Source organism: Peromyscus leucopus, chromosome 7 (assembly GCF_004664715.2).
Source record: "Peromyscus leucopus breed LL Stock chromosome 7, UCI_PerLeu_2.1, whole genome shotgun sequence".
Classification (NCBI taxonomy): Eukaryota; Metazoa; Chordata; class Mammalia; order Rodentia; family Cricetidae; genus Peromyscus; species Peromyscus leucopus.
In genome coordinates, this window is record NC_051069.1 from 114,536,774 (window position 1) to 114,549,630 (window position 12,857).

Below are 12,857 nucleotides of genomic sequence, written 5' to 3' on the forward strand. Positions count from 1 at the left end.
TTGGTACTGAGAAACCACCCTACCACTTCCTCGGGATCATGATGGATGCCTACGGTACTGGCTTATCTATTGTGGGGATAGGAGTGAGATGGCAAGATGAAACTGAGAAAAGCCAGACAAGGAAGGAAGGAAGACAAATTTCTCGGGTGTAGGAACGTGGGTGCTAGATATTCACTGGCAATGTGGGCTCCCTTCCCAAAATTCAGCCAGAGACCCCCCCAAGAAGGAAGCTCCTGGGGGCACTTGGGGGTTTGGAGTTGCATCTTGTCCGTTGTACACAAGGGGAAACCAAGCAGGAGAGAACACAGTTTGTACAAGGTCGTTCAGCTAGCAAAGCACAGAGCTGACCTCCACCCCCTCCGCCCCGTTTGCAGAACCTGGCTTGGGTGTTCTCTGGGTCCACACTCAGGGCAGGGGCTTGCTGCCTGCCTACTCAGGGACCCTCTGCTTCTTCGCCGACAGTTTCCCTTGCTGGGCAAGACAGTCTCCACTCGCAGTCTCGGTCACTGGACTTTCTGGAGAACATCAAGTCCCCCTCCCATCCTGCGTTCTCTTTCTCCTTCTGCAGTTTCCCGTGTTTCCTCGGGGTAGCTCTGCAGTCCTTTCAAACTCCATGTCCCCCTCTCCTACCCGAAGTCAGCTGTAGAGTTCCTTAAGCCCCTCGGGGTGGCCGCTCTACCTATCAGGGGAACACAGCACCTTCACCTAGGGGGGTCCCCATTTATTCTCGGTAGCGTCCACGGTGCAATGCCGTTCAGAATCCCTCCGAGGGTGGTTGCGGTCTCTGCACTCTTCATCTCAAGGTCCTCTCTAACTATCAGGGAACCTTGTGTCGCCTCTCATGAGGGGGTCCTCCCATACTAATCATTGCGGAGTCTCCCATCGCTTCAACCCGCAGGCACCCTGCCCCGTCAGTTCTCAAGCCCCTGTCCCGATTTCGGGGGCCCTCTCTTAATTCTGAGCACACCAATAGGGTCTTCCTACATGCACCTGCAGGTCTGCACTTGTCCGCTCCGGAAGTCCTTTACTCCTTGGTCTGACCTCGGGAGGCTTCACTGACGATGCGACGATTCCCCTTCACTCCTGGGTCCCCCCCCCGCCCCGCCCCTCTCACTGCGGCGGAGCCGGTCGGCCCGGGGCCGCGGGGGAGGAGGTGGAGAGGGCGGGGCCCTCCTCCCCAGCCCCCCACTGCCGAGGGGCCGGACCCGGGCACCGCGGATATAAAAGAGCCGGCGTCCCGGAGCTGCCGCAGTGCTGCCCGCCCCGTCCCGGCCCCGCTCTCCCCGCTCTGCCGGCGGCCGCACCTGCTCCGGCCATGATGAGCTTCGGCGGCGCCGATGCGCTGCTGGGCGCCCCGTTCGCGCCGCTGCACGGAGGCGGCGGCCTGCACTACGCGCTGGGCCGCAAGGCCGGCACCGGCGGCACGCGCTCCGCCACCGGCTCCTCCAGCGGCTTCCACTCGTGGGCGCGGACGTCGGTGAGCTCCGTGTCCGCCTCGCCCAGCCGCTTCCGCGGAGCCGGCGCCGCCTCGAGCACCGACTCGCTAGACACACTGAGCAACGGGCCGGAGGGCTGCGTGGTGGCGGCGGCGGCGGCGCGCAGCGAAAAGGAGCAGCTGCAGGCTCTGAACGACCGCTTCGCGGGCTACATCGACAAGGTGAGGCAGCTCGAGGCGCACAACCGCAGCCTGGAGGGCGAGGCGGCGGCGCTGCGGCAGCAGCAAGCCGGCCGCGCCGCCATGGGCGAGCTGTACGAGCGCGAGGTGCGGGAGATGCGCGGCGCCGTGCTGCGCCTGGGGGCGGCGCGCGGCCAGCTGCGCCTGGAGCAGGAGCACCTGCTGGAGGACATCGCGCACGTGCGACAGCGACTGGACGAGGAGGCCCGGCAGCGCGAGGAGGCGGAGGCGGCGGCGCGCGCCCTGGCGCGCTTCGCGCAGGAGGCGGAAGCCGCGCGCGTGGAGCTGCAGAAGAAGGCGCAGGCGCTGCAGGAGGAGTGCGGCTACCTGCGGCGCCACCACCAGGAGGAGGTGGGCGAGCTGCTCGGGCAGATCCAGGGCTGCGGTGCCGCGCAAGCGCAGGCGCACGCCGAGGCGCGCGACGCTCTCAAGTGCGACGTGACGTCGGCGCTGCGGGAGATCCGCGCGCAGCTCGAAGGCCATGCGGTGCAGAGCACGCTGCAGTCGGAGGAGTGGTTCCGAGGTGCGCGGGCGCGTGGGGTGGGAAAGGGGGTCGCCCCCTCCTGGCGGGGCAGTGAGCAGCCAATGGGTTCACCAACGAGCCGGTAGAGGAGTCCGCCCGGAAGTAGCTGGACCCTCTGCAAAGTGCATGCCACCTCATAAAGTAGCGGTTTTACTCTGGCCCTCCCTTGGGGCGCCCCAACCGTGCATTTTCCTTTAGTTGCCTCCTTACATTATTTATATCCGTACTTAAACGCTGGGCTAACCCTTCTGCTCCTCACACCGTTAGGCGGACCCCAGTTTCAGACCAGTCTCTCTTTTGAACAGAACAAGCCCCATCTAGACCCAGGGTATCAAGCACCCGCTTGCCCTGTCAGCTCTGCCCACCCTTTGTCGCACCCTGCGCAGAGGGTGGGTGGGGCAGGAGCATTCTGCTGACACCTACCATTCTTCTCGCCACTACTCGCTCGGTGCACAATGTCCCCACGTTAGTAATCTGCTGTGTAAGATGAAAGGAGCCTTCCATTTTCACGCCCTTTCTGGCCAGTTTGGAACCAGCATGTGGACCTCATGACTGCAAGTGGCCGAGGCAGCTTCTGTGTGTGCTATTTAATATACCCTTCTTCCTCTCAAAAGCTGGGACCTCCCGTCTCCCTTTCTCCCCCAACTTCTAGGGGTTCTGAGTCAGCTAGACTGCAGTTGCCCTGAAGCACTGCCCAGTAGCTGCAGGGTGACCTTGACCACATTGACCCTCTCTGGTTCTTGTTTCTTTTTGGGACTGGGGCACGGAGAAACTGGGCTTCCTAGTCTCGGATGCACAATCCTTCCTGACATTGTTCTGGAGGAGAGTGCAGAGCTCAGGTGCTTTCCAGAGGTGTCTGCGATCCACAATAGCTGAGAATCCTCACTTGGGTGGTTTCTGAAGTTTGCTAACGTCAGGCAAAGCCAGGAATACTGGGACTTGGATGCTCGGAATTCCCTTTCATGCTCCACGCCTCTGCAGTGGCGGTGAACCGCCCCTTCCCCCATCTCTGCAGCAAGGCTCCTCCCAGAGGGGACCTCTTCTTTTAGGTTTGCCCTTCACCCAAGCAGAGCATCCAAGGATATATGTTCCCACCAGCTGGCCTCTTTCTTTCCGCCAGGATCAGCTCTTGTATGTGGGATGTTCCCTTGCCAGAGATTAAGGCCAATTTCTGATTTCCACTGGAAGATCTGAGGAGCCAGTTGGTGACAGAGGCCAATGTACGGCTTCGATTGGCTCAGGATGTGCTAGAGAATGAAGTCAGGTAGAGGAAGGGACAAAGGGCTGGTACACAGGCCTTGGGCTCCCCTGTGACCTTGGACTCTGCAGAAATCTGCAGGAAGTTACCATGGCTACGTGGTAACTGATCACTCCCACAGCTTTCGTGCCCGGTGAGATCACAGGAATGTTAACTTCCTCCGCAAGCCTGCAGACCCCAGCTGAACCTCTCAGTATGCCAGCCCTTTGTTAAGGAGCTCTGCCAGGCACCGGAACCGGGAACGGGGGGCCTTCCTTTCTCCTGAGTGCTTTATGGATCCAGTTGAGGGAGACAGTCTGTTTTCCAAAGCCAAATAGACTAGATTTGAATCCTGCCACTCACTAGCTGGGTGGCTTTGGACAAGAGCTACTTGACTGTTACAGGATGGGGTGGATTAACTTCTTGGCACATCTTCAACCCAGGTTGTATCACCTTCCAAATCTGAGCATTGGAACCCAAGTTCAGGTGTGCCTAACCTGTGGCCTGGTTCCTCCCCTGTTCAGTGAGGTTGGACCGACTGTCAGAGGCAGCCAAGGTGAATACAGATGCTATGCGCTCGGCACAGGAGGAGATAACTGAGTACCGGCGGCAGCTGCAGGCCAGGACCACAGAGTTGGAGGCCCTGAAGAGCACCAAGGATTCACTGGAGAGGCAGCGCTCTGAGCTAGAGGACCGGCATCAGGCAGACATTGCCTCCTACCAGGTGAACAGGGGGGCGAGGGGGGTACTTTCTTTCTTAGAGCAGGACCCTGGTCTCTGAGTCATCGCATTATTTTTTGTTGTGTGACCTGGAGTTATCTGCCTATCTCAATTAAAATTCCTTCTCTGAGGTGAAAAGAACGAAAAATAGGAGCAAAAATCACTGCATTGTAGAGCTGGGAAGGTCGCCACTTTCAGGGTTAGCTCAGTGGTAGACTTCTTGCCTTCCTAGTATGCCTGAGGTCCTGGGCTCCATCCTAGCACCTAAGGAATAATATACCACTTAAATATAAATGCTCAGCATAATCCTGGTTAGAGCAGGTATTCTAAGACTAGTCACCAGTGTCCCCAGGGTGTGGCCTGGGGGCAGCATTGGCAGATTTCATCAATCAAAACCGGTCTTGGGGAGAAAAGTGTCACTTTCTTGGAACTGGGTAAACAAGTGAACGTTTGATTACAGAGCCATTAGGACTGGAGAAAACTCAGGAGGTAAAGGACAAGGTTCACTTGAAGCAGTGCTCAGGGGGGAGACGTTTCGTCTCTGGTCAGTATGTTTCTGGGGACCCTCTGGCTTGCCAGGCAGTCAAAGAGCAGACACTTGCCAAGCATTGACACCTGCAGGCACTTCTGGAAAGAATAGAAATCAAAGTAGCTAAAACTGCTCTCTCCCCAGGGCCCTGTGTCGGATGCTGCTCAACTGTTCTACCCCTGGGCTACACCTCACTCAGCCCTTGCACGGAGCACTTTCTGGGACGTCTGTAAAAACTCACCCATCATTTTACTGACTGAGCCAGTGTCTGTTGTATCTCATTCCAGATCTTTCCTCAGGCTGAGGTTTTTGATCCGAATTTTTTCATGTCTATACATGAGCAGCTTGCGGTTTTGACAGGGTCGGGGGCTTTGTCCCCGGTCAGGTGGCTGAGCAGGGTGGCCCCAGCTTACCCGGAACTGAGGGCCAGGTACTGGCTGGCAGATGACTTTGCCTGATCTGTCATCCCCAGGACGCTATTCAGCAGCTGGACAGTGAGCTGAGAAACACCAAATGGGAGATGGCGGCGCAGCTCCGAGAGTACCAGGACCTGCTCAATGTCAAGATGGCCCTGGATATCGAGATTGCTGCTTACAGGTGAGACAGCCCAGGGGCCTTGAGTGGTATAGAGCCCTGTGTTCTCAGAGCCTGGAGGGAGTATAGAGCCCTGTGTTCTCAGAGCCTGGAGACAGTATAGAGCCCTGTGTTCTCAGAGTCTTGAGACAGTATAGAGCCCTGTGTTCTCAGAGCCTGGAGACAGTATAGAGCCCTGTGTTCTCAGAGTCTTGAGGAGTATAGAGCCCTGTGTTCTCAGAGCCTGGGGGGGAGTATAGAGCCCTGTGTTCTCAGAGTCTTGAGGAGTATAGAGCCCTGTGTTCTCAGAGCCTGGAGGGAGTATAGAGCCCTGTGTTCTCAGAGCCTGGAGGGAGTATAGAGCCCTGTGTTCTCAGAGCCTGGGGGGAGGGAGTATAGAGCCCTGTGTTCTCAGAGCCTGGAGGAGTATAGAGCCCTATGTTCTCAGAGCCTGGAGGGAGTATAGAGACCTGTGTTCTCAGAGCCCTGAGGGAGTATAGAGCCCTGTGTTCTCAGAGCCCTGAGGGAGTATAGAGCCCTGTGTTCTCAGATCCTTGAGACAGTATAGAGCCCTGTGTTCTCAGAGCCTGGAGACAGTATAGAGCCCTGTGTTCTCAGAGCCTTGAGACAGTATAGAGCCCTGTGTTCTCAGAGCCTGGAGACAGTATAGAGCCCTGTGTTCTCAGAGCCTGGAGGGAGTATAGAGCCCTGTGTTCTCAGAGCCCTGAGGGAGTATAGAGCCCTGTGTTCTCAGAGTCTTGAGGAGTATAGAGCCCTGTGTTCTCAGAGCCTGGAGACAGTATAGAGCCCTGTGTTCTCAGAGTCTTGAGGAGTATAGAGCCCTGTGTTCTCAGAGCCTGGAGACAGTATAGAGCCCTGTGTTCTCAGAGCCTGGAGACAGTATAGAGCCCTGTGTTCTCAGAGTCTTGAGGAGTATAGAGCCCTGTGTTCTCAGAGCCTGGAGGGAGTATAGAGCCCTGTGTTCTCAGAACCTTGAGGCTGCATAAAACTCCATGTTCCCATGAAGTACTGAGCCTTCAGTTTCAAGTTGTGTTTAGGTAGCCTGCTACTCTTTAGAGACAGAAGTCTTTTGGTTTTTATTTTGTCTTGTTTTTTAAACAGATGTTACTATGTGGCCCTGTCTGGCTTTGAACTCACTATGTAGACCAGGCTGCTCTCTAACTCGTGGAGACCATCTACCTCTGCCTCCCAAGTGTTAGGATTAAAGGTGTGCACTACCACAGCCTACCTAAAACATAAGTATTTCTATTTATTTTCATTTTTTATTTGTGTGTGTGTGTGTGTGTGTACATGCATACACGCTGTGGTGCATGTGTGGAGGCAGAGGACAACTTTGTAGGGTCTCTTCTCTTCTTCCACCTTCATGTGGTTCTGGGGATTGGAGTCAGGCCTTCAGGCTTGTGCATCAGGCATCACTACCCCCATGGCCATCTTACCAGCCCAAAGTATTTCAGTTGTGAGCCTGAACCTTTAACGGCTCAGCTATCGCTCCAGTCTTAATTCTAGTAAAATACATTTTAATGATATATGATAGGCAAGATGGTTAAGTGGTAAAGGCACTTGCTATACAAGTCTGAGGGCCTAAGTTTGATCACCAGAATCTACTGCAGAAAGAGAACTACTTCCTGATGTCCTGTTGTCCATAACAGTGCATGCACACATGTATCCACACCCATGTACACACACAATAAAATAAGAAAAATGTAAAATCCGTATCTTGCTGGGCGGTGGTGGTGGTGGTCGTGGTGGTGGTGGTGGTGGTGCACGCCTTTAATCCCAGCACTTGGCTGGCAGAGGCAGGTGGATCTCTGTGAGTTTGAGGCCAGCCTGGTCTACAGAGTGAGTTCCACGACAGCCAGGGCTGTTACAAAGAGAAACCCTGTCTCAGAAAATCAAAAACAAACAAAAATCCATATCTTAAAATTTGCCATTTAACCATTTTTTTTTTCAAGACAGAGTTTCTCTGTAGCTTTGGAGCCTGTGCTGGAACTTGCTCTGTAGACCAGGCTGGCCTCAAACTCACAGAGATCCACCTGTCTCTGCTTCTCAAGTGCTGGGATCAAAGGTGTGCGCCACCACCGCCACCCAGCATCCATTTAACCATTTTAAATAAACAGTTCGGTGGTGTTAAGTACATTTGCATATGCAGCACTCACCTCCATCCATTCCCAGAGCTGCTTTCACCATCCAAACTCAAACTGCATACCCCTTACAAGACTCCTCATTGTCCCCTGCCCTCCGCCCCTGAGAAGGAGTCTACTTCCCAAGAGGCAGAGATCTTGAAGCTGACTTATTTTCTTTTAATTGCATTTTATTTATTTATTTGTGTATGTGTGCCTGCACGCACACACATGGAGGTTAGAGGGGGTGTGTGTGTGTGTGTGTGTGTGTGTGTGTGTGTGTGTGTGTGTTTGCATGCACACACATATGGAGGTCAGAAGACAGTTTGGGGAGTTGGTTTTTTTGCCCCCACCATGTGGGTCCTGGGTATGAAACTTACCAAGTCCTCGGGCTCAATGGTAGGTGTGCTATCTCTGAGCTATCTCATTGGCTCAAGAGTGACTTGTTTTCTTTCTGACTGTATCTACCCCGAACCCAGCTAGTCAGAGACTTGCTTTGGAGGAAGAGGTGCTCAGGTAGTCGGGGACCATTATAAGCCCATCCTTAGCTCACTAGGCCTGCAAAAATGAGTGGGGGATGCAGAAACAGCATGCATGCCATCCATGGGTTGTCGGGAGGCTCAGCCAGTCTTGTTCACAGGGAAATCCAGCCGACACAGGTTCTTCTGGGCAGTCACAGTGCTCACGGAATGGTAGCCATGAGAAGACCAGTCCCCAAAGATGAGCGCCCCCAGTCTAGCAGGGCTGACGTCAGGAAGGCCGCTCCTGGTTGGTGACCTTGGCTGTCTACCTCTTGCTCTGGTCTAACCTTCTGCTCAGTGCAGTGCACTAGCCAGGAGCCAGAGTGACCCTTGAGTCAGACCGGCCAAGGCCCTGCCCCAGGCTGCTGGATTGAGATCTGTAGTTTAGCGGGAGCCAGGGTAATCTGTCAGCCGTTAGATTTGGGGACAGTGCTCTAGGGGAAACCCCCATACTTCTCTAAGCAGGAGCTCTGCCAAGCCCTTAGTACTCCTTATGTCACAGAAACAGCCCTCGGAGGTGAGGACTCTGGAGGTCGCCTCTCTGCCAATGAGAAAGGAAGGCCTTAAGGTCGCCATCTAGCGAGAAGCTAAGTGAGAGGAGAAATCCCAAAGGCTGGCTGTGAAAGGTGCCAGGACAGCTCTAAAGGGCAATATTCCAAGACCTCTCAAACTAAATTTCTAAGTATGGGCTCATTTATCCTCAGCTTTTCTCTTTCAGACACGGGAGGGATTTAATTTTCATTTGTGTGTGTGTGTGTGTGTGTGTGTGTGTGTGTGTGTGTGTGTGTGTGTGTATGTATGTAGAGGTTACACACAGCTTTTGGTAGTCTAGTCAGATCTCTCTTTTTCCAAACCCAGTACCTCATACGTACTGGACCAGCAATATGCCACAGAGCCATACCCCCAACCCTCCAACTTTCTCTTGAATTGGGTTTTAGTTGAGAGACAATAAGTGTACGTTTATCAATGTAGGACTTTTCCTTTGAGGACCATTCTTTAGGGAGATGGTTCCTCCCATAAACAGCAGTGCAGTCCCCTGAGGGTCAGGCTCCGTGGGTGGTCACCGGAACGCTTTGTTAAGTAACTTTCTCCATTCTCAAAGTGCTTGCTGCTGAGGCTGTGACCCCCTGGAGGGTGTGTGCTTAGCATGACTCAGTCCTCAGCAGCAGAAATGAGCAAAGAGAGAGCAACAGGGAAGGAGAGAGGAAGGAAAAAAAGAAAGGGAAAGCAAATGAAATTCCTCCCATTCACCCAAGCCTGTCACTGAATGCAGTGGGGCTTCCGGAAAACCAAGGAAGATTCCAAACCTGCACATCTGCTCTGCGTTAATGGTGTGTCTCATTATCCATTCTGCAGAAAGCTCCTGGAAGGCGAAGAGTGTCGCATTGGCTTTGGTCCAAGTCCCTTCTCTCTGACCGAGGGACTCCCGAAGATTCCTTCCACAGCCACTCACATAAAAGTCAAGAGCGAAGAGAAAATAAAAGTGGTAGAAAAGTCAGAGAAGGAAACCGTGATTGTGGAGGAGCAGACAGAAGAGATCCAGGTGACTGAAGAAGTGACGGAAGAGGAGGAAAAAGAGGCCAAAGAGGAGGAGGAAGAAGGCGAGGAAAAGACTAAAGAGGGAGGAGAAGAAGAAGTCACCTCTCCCCCTGCGGAAGAGGCCGCATCTCCAGAAAAGGAAACCAAACCTCCTGTGAAGGAAGAGGCCAAGTCCCCAGCTGAGGTAAAATCACCTGCTGAGGTAAAATCTCCAGCTGAGGCCAAGTCACCAGCTGAGGCCAAGTCACCAGCTGAGGCCAAGTCACCAGCTGAGGCCAAGTCACCAGCTGAGGCCAAGTCACCAGCTGAGGCCAAGTCACCTGCTGAGGCAAAATCACCTGCTGAGGCCAAGTCCCCAACTGTGGCCAAGTCACCAGCTGAGGCCAAGTCACCTGCTGAGGCAAAATCACCTGCTGAGGTAAAATCACCTGCTGAGGTAAAATCTCCAGCTGAAGCCAAGTCACCAGCTGAGGTAAAATCTCCTGAGAAGGCCAAGACCCCTGTGAAGGAAGGAGCAAAATCCCCAGCTGAGGAGTCCAAGTCCCCTGTGAAGGAAGAAGTGAAGTCCCCAGCTGAAGTAAAATCTCCAGAGAAGGCCAAGTCCCCAGTCAAGGAAGAAGCACCGTCTCCAGCCCAAGCCAAGTCCCCGGAGAAGGAAGAGGCAAAATCACCAGCAGAGGTTAAGTCTCCTGAGAAGGCCAAGTCCCCTGTGAAGGAAGAGGTCAAGCCTCCAGCTGAGGTGAAATCCCCTGAGAAGGCTAAGAGCCCAGTGAAGGAGGAATCAAAGTCCCCTGAGAAGGCCAAGACTCTAGATGTGAAATCTCCAGAAGCCAAGACTCCAGTGAAGGAGGAAACAAAGTCCCCCACAGACATCAAATCTCCCGAGCAGGCCAAAAGTCCTGCCAAGGAGGAGGTCAAGTCCCCTGAGAAGGCCAAGTCCCCTGAGAAGGAAGTTCCCAAGAAGGAAGAGGTGAGGTCCCCTGTGAAGGAGGACGTGAAAGCTAAAGAACCCCCAAAGAAAGCAGAGGAAGAGAAGACCCCTGCTCCACCAAAAACAGAGGAGAAGGCGAGCAAGAAAGACGAACCACCCAAGAAGGAGGCTCCACAGGCCAAGGTGGAGGAGAAGAAGGAAACCCCCGTAGAAAAGCCCAAGGACTCTGCAGGGGAGGCCAAGAAGGAAGAGTCTGGAGATCAGAAGAAAGCAGCGACCCCAGAGAAGGAGACCCCTGCCAAGACGGAGGTGAAGGAAGAGGCTAAATCCAAAGAGAAGGCAGAGGCGACCAAGACGGAAGCGGATGACACCAAGGCCAAAGAACCCAGCAAACCCGCAGAGAAGGAAAAGCCACAGAAAGAAGAGACGCCAGCAGCACCAGAGAAGAAAGACAGCAAAGAGGAGAAGGTCACCGAGTCCAAGAAGCCCGAGGAGAAACCCAAGACGGAGGCCAAGGCCAAGGAGGATGACAAGGGCCTTTCCAAAGAGCTCAGCAAGCCCAAGACGGAAAAGGCTGAAAAATCCTCCAGCACAGACCAAAAAGATAGCCAGCCCCCACAGAAGGCTGCAGAGGACAAGGTCACCAAGGGGGAGAAGTAAGGCAGAGACAGAGGGACATCCACAACAGCCAAAGAAACTCAGAAGGGTCCCAGTACTCAAGGGTCAGCGTAATCAATTTTATTTCTTCCTTTCCTCTCTGTAAGAAGAAACACTGTTTAGATGATGGGTATGCCCTCACCAAACAGGAATTTCTATTAGGATTAAGTTAGCAAGAGAAGATACCCTGAGCCCTGGCCCCCCCCACACCCCAAGCCCACTGCAGGTGATGGACAATTACGATAGCTTATTGTAGCCGAACGTGATGTATGCTGAATGCTACATGAAAACCACTTGACTGAAAACTGCCCCCTCCTTTCCAAATAAGTGCATTTATTTCCTGTATGTACAACTGACAGATGACCGCAGTAATGAATGAGCAGTTAGGAATGCATTATGCTTGAAATGTAACCTATTCCCGAATGCCTTCTTGTTTTCCAAAGGAGTGGTCAGGCCCTTGCCCAGCACTCTGCCCTGGAAGAGCTGCAGCAGGTGAGGCGGGGCACTGGCCACTGAACCATGCCACGGCGCACTTTCCACTGGAGTCCACTTTCAATTGCTCCCATGCAATAAAACCAAGTGCTTCTAAAATAGAACTGTGGCTGTTCTTATTTGTTCTCTTCCCCTGGGAAGGCTTGAGGCAGGGACAGGAGGTCTGGATGTCACACCAGATTTGTGCCGTTGGCCTAGGGGATCATTCCGTAGTATGGTCTGTGGATCACCTTCATCAGCATCGCCTGGGAGCCACAGACTCCTGACTCCACGCTGTGGACATCACAGCCTGAGAGGGAGGCACAGGGAAAGTACACGCTTTGCCAAACCCCAGTTTACCCTAATAAACACTGACGCTGGGGTGCCTGGGAACAGTGAGCCCCAGGAGGATGCTGGATGGTCCATGGACTCTGCATGTTAGATGAGAAGTACCTTGTGTATAAGAGGCCACACATGGCTAATTCATCTGTGATGAAGACTACAGTCACCATCACCTCAGTTACATCCAGTGTGCTTCTCTGGGCATGGATTTTATTTTTTCAGTACCCCACTCCCACCCCTTTTATATTTTTATTTTGAGACAGTGTCTTACTTAAATGCCGGAGTTATCTTGAACTTGTATTCCTGTCCCTCCCTCCCAGATCCCTGGGGTTACGTGAATGTACCACTATGCCTGGCTCAGGAAGTAACTTTAAAAGCTCTGGTCCTCGTTCAGGTTTCCATGGCATCCTCACTGTTAAATCCTTGGTGAGACTGGCATGACCTCTTGTTCTACTTGCTCAACACCTCTCCCAGGAGTTGCTTCTCTGCCCCCCACCCCACCCCACCCCTGCCCCAAGCCAGATGGCTCTCAGCTATCATGTTTCTAATTTTCCTACCTCTGGTCACTGATGATTGGTCCAGAACGGCCAATGAAGCTCTTTTCTGGGATTTTAAACTTGGCACCAGAGTGGCTGCTAGCAGGATGTGGGTCAGGAGCTGTGGGCAGCCATGTTTCCAGACCTATGGTAAGATATTCTGAGAAGGTGGAATGAATAGGGACAAGACACCAAGAGAACCATGGTGCATTTCCTGATGATCCAATCCACAGCTTGTGGCCATCTCTTGAGGTGATAAATCCCCCTCTTTACCAAAACTCTTTGGGTTAAGACGCTGCTTTACAAACAGAAGCGTTCTGAATGATGCAGTGACTAAAGGTGTAGTTTGGTAGAAACTAAGGGTGATACCTCAGGGAAGGAGCAAGTGCTACCTCTCCCCATACCTCAAAGTTCTGGTCAACACTCCAGGCTAGGCTCCACATACCACCTTTGGCACCCACC

The 12,857-nt window shown here is 53.5% G+C and overlaps 1 protein-coding gene across 1 annotated transcript; it reads left to right on the forward strand.

Annotated features, from left to right (window-relative positions):
- Positions 1-1,176: 1,176 nt before the first annotated feature.
- Nefh (neurofilament heavy) lies at positions 1,177-11,639 on the forward strand. The gene is made up of 4 exons (XM_028870626.2): positions 1,177-2,198; positions 3,960-4,159; positions 5,157-5,281; positions 9,276-11,639. The coding sequence occupies exons 1-4, from the start codon at positions 1,316-1,318 to the stop codon at positions 11,047-11,049; spliced, it is 2,982 nt and encodes a 993-aa protein (XP_028726459.1). The 5' UTR covers positions 1,177-1,315; the 3' UTR covers positions 11,050-11,639.
- Positions 11,640-12,857: the final 1,218 nt, after the last annotated feature.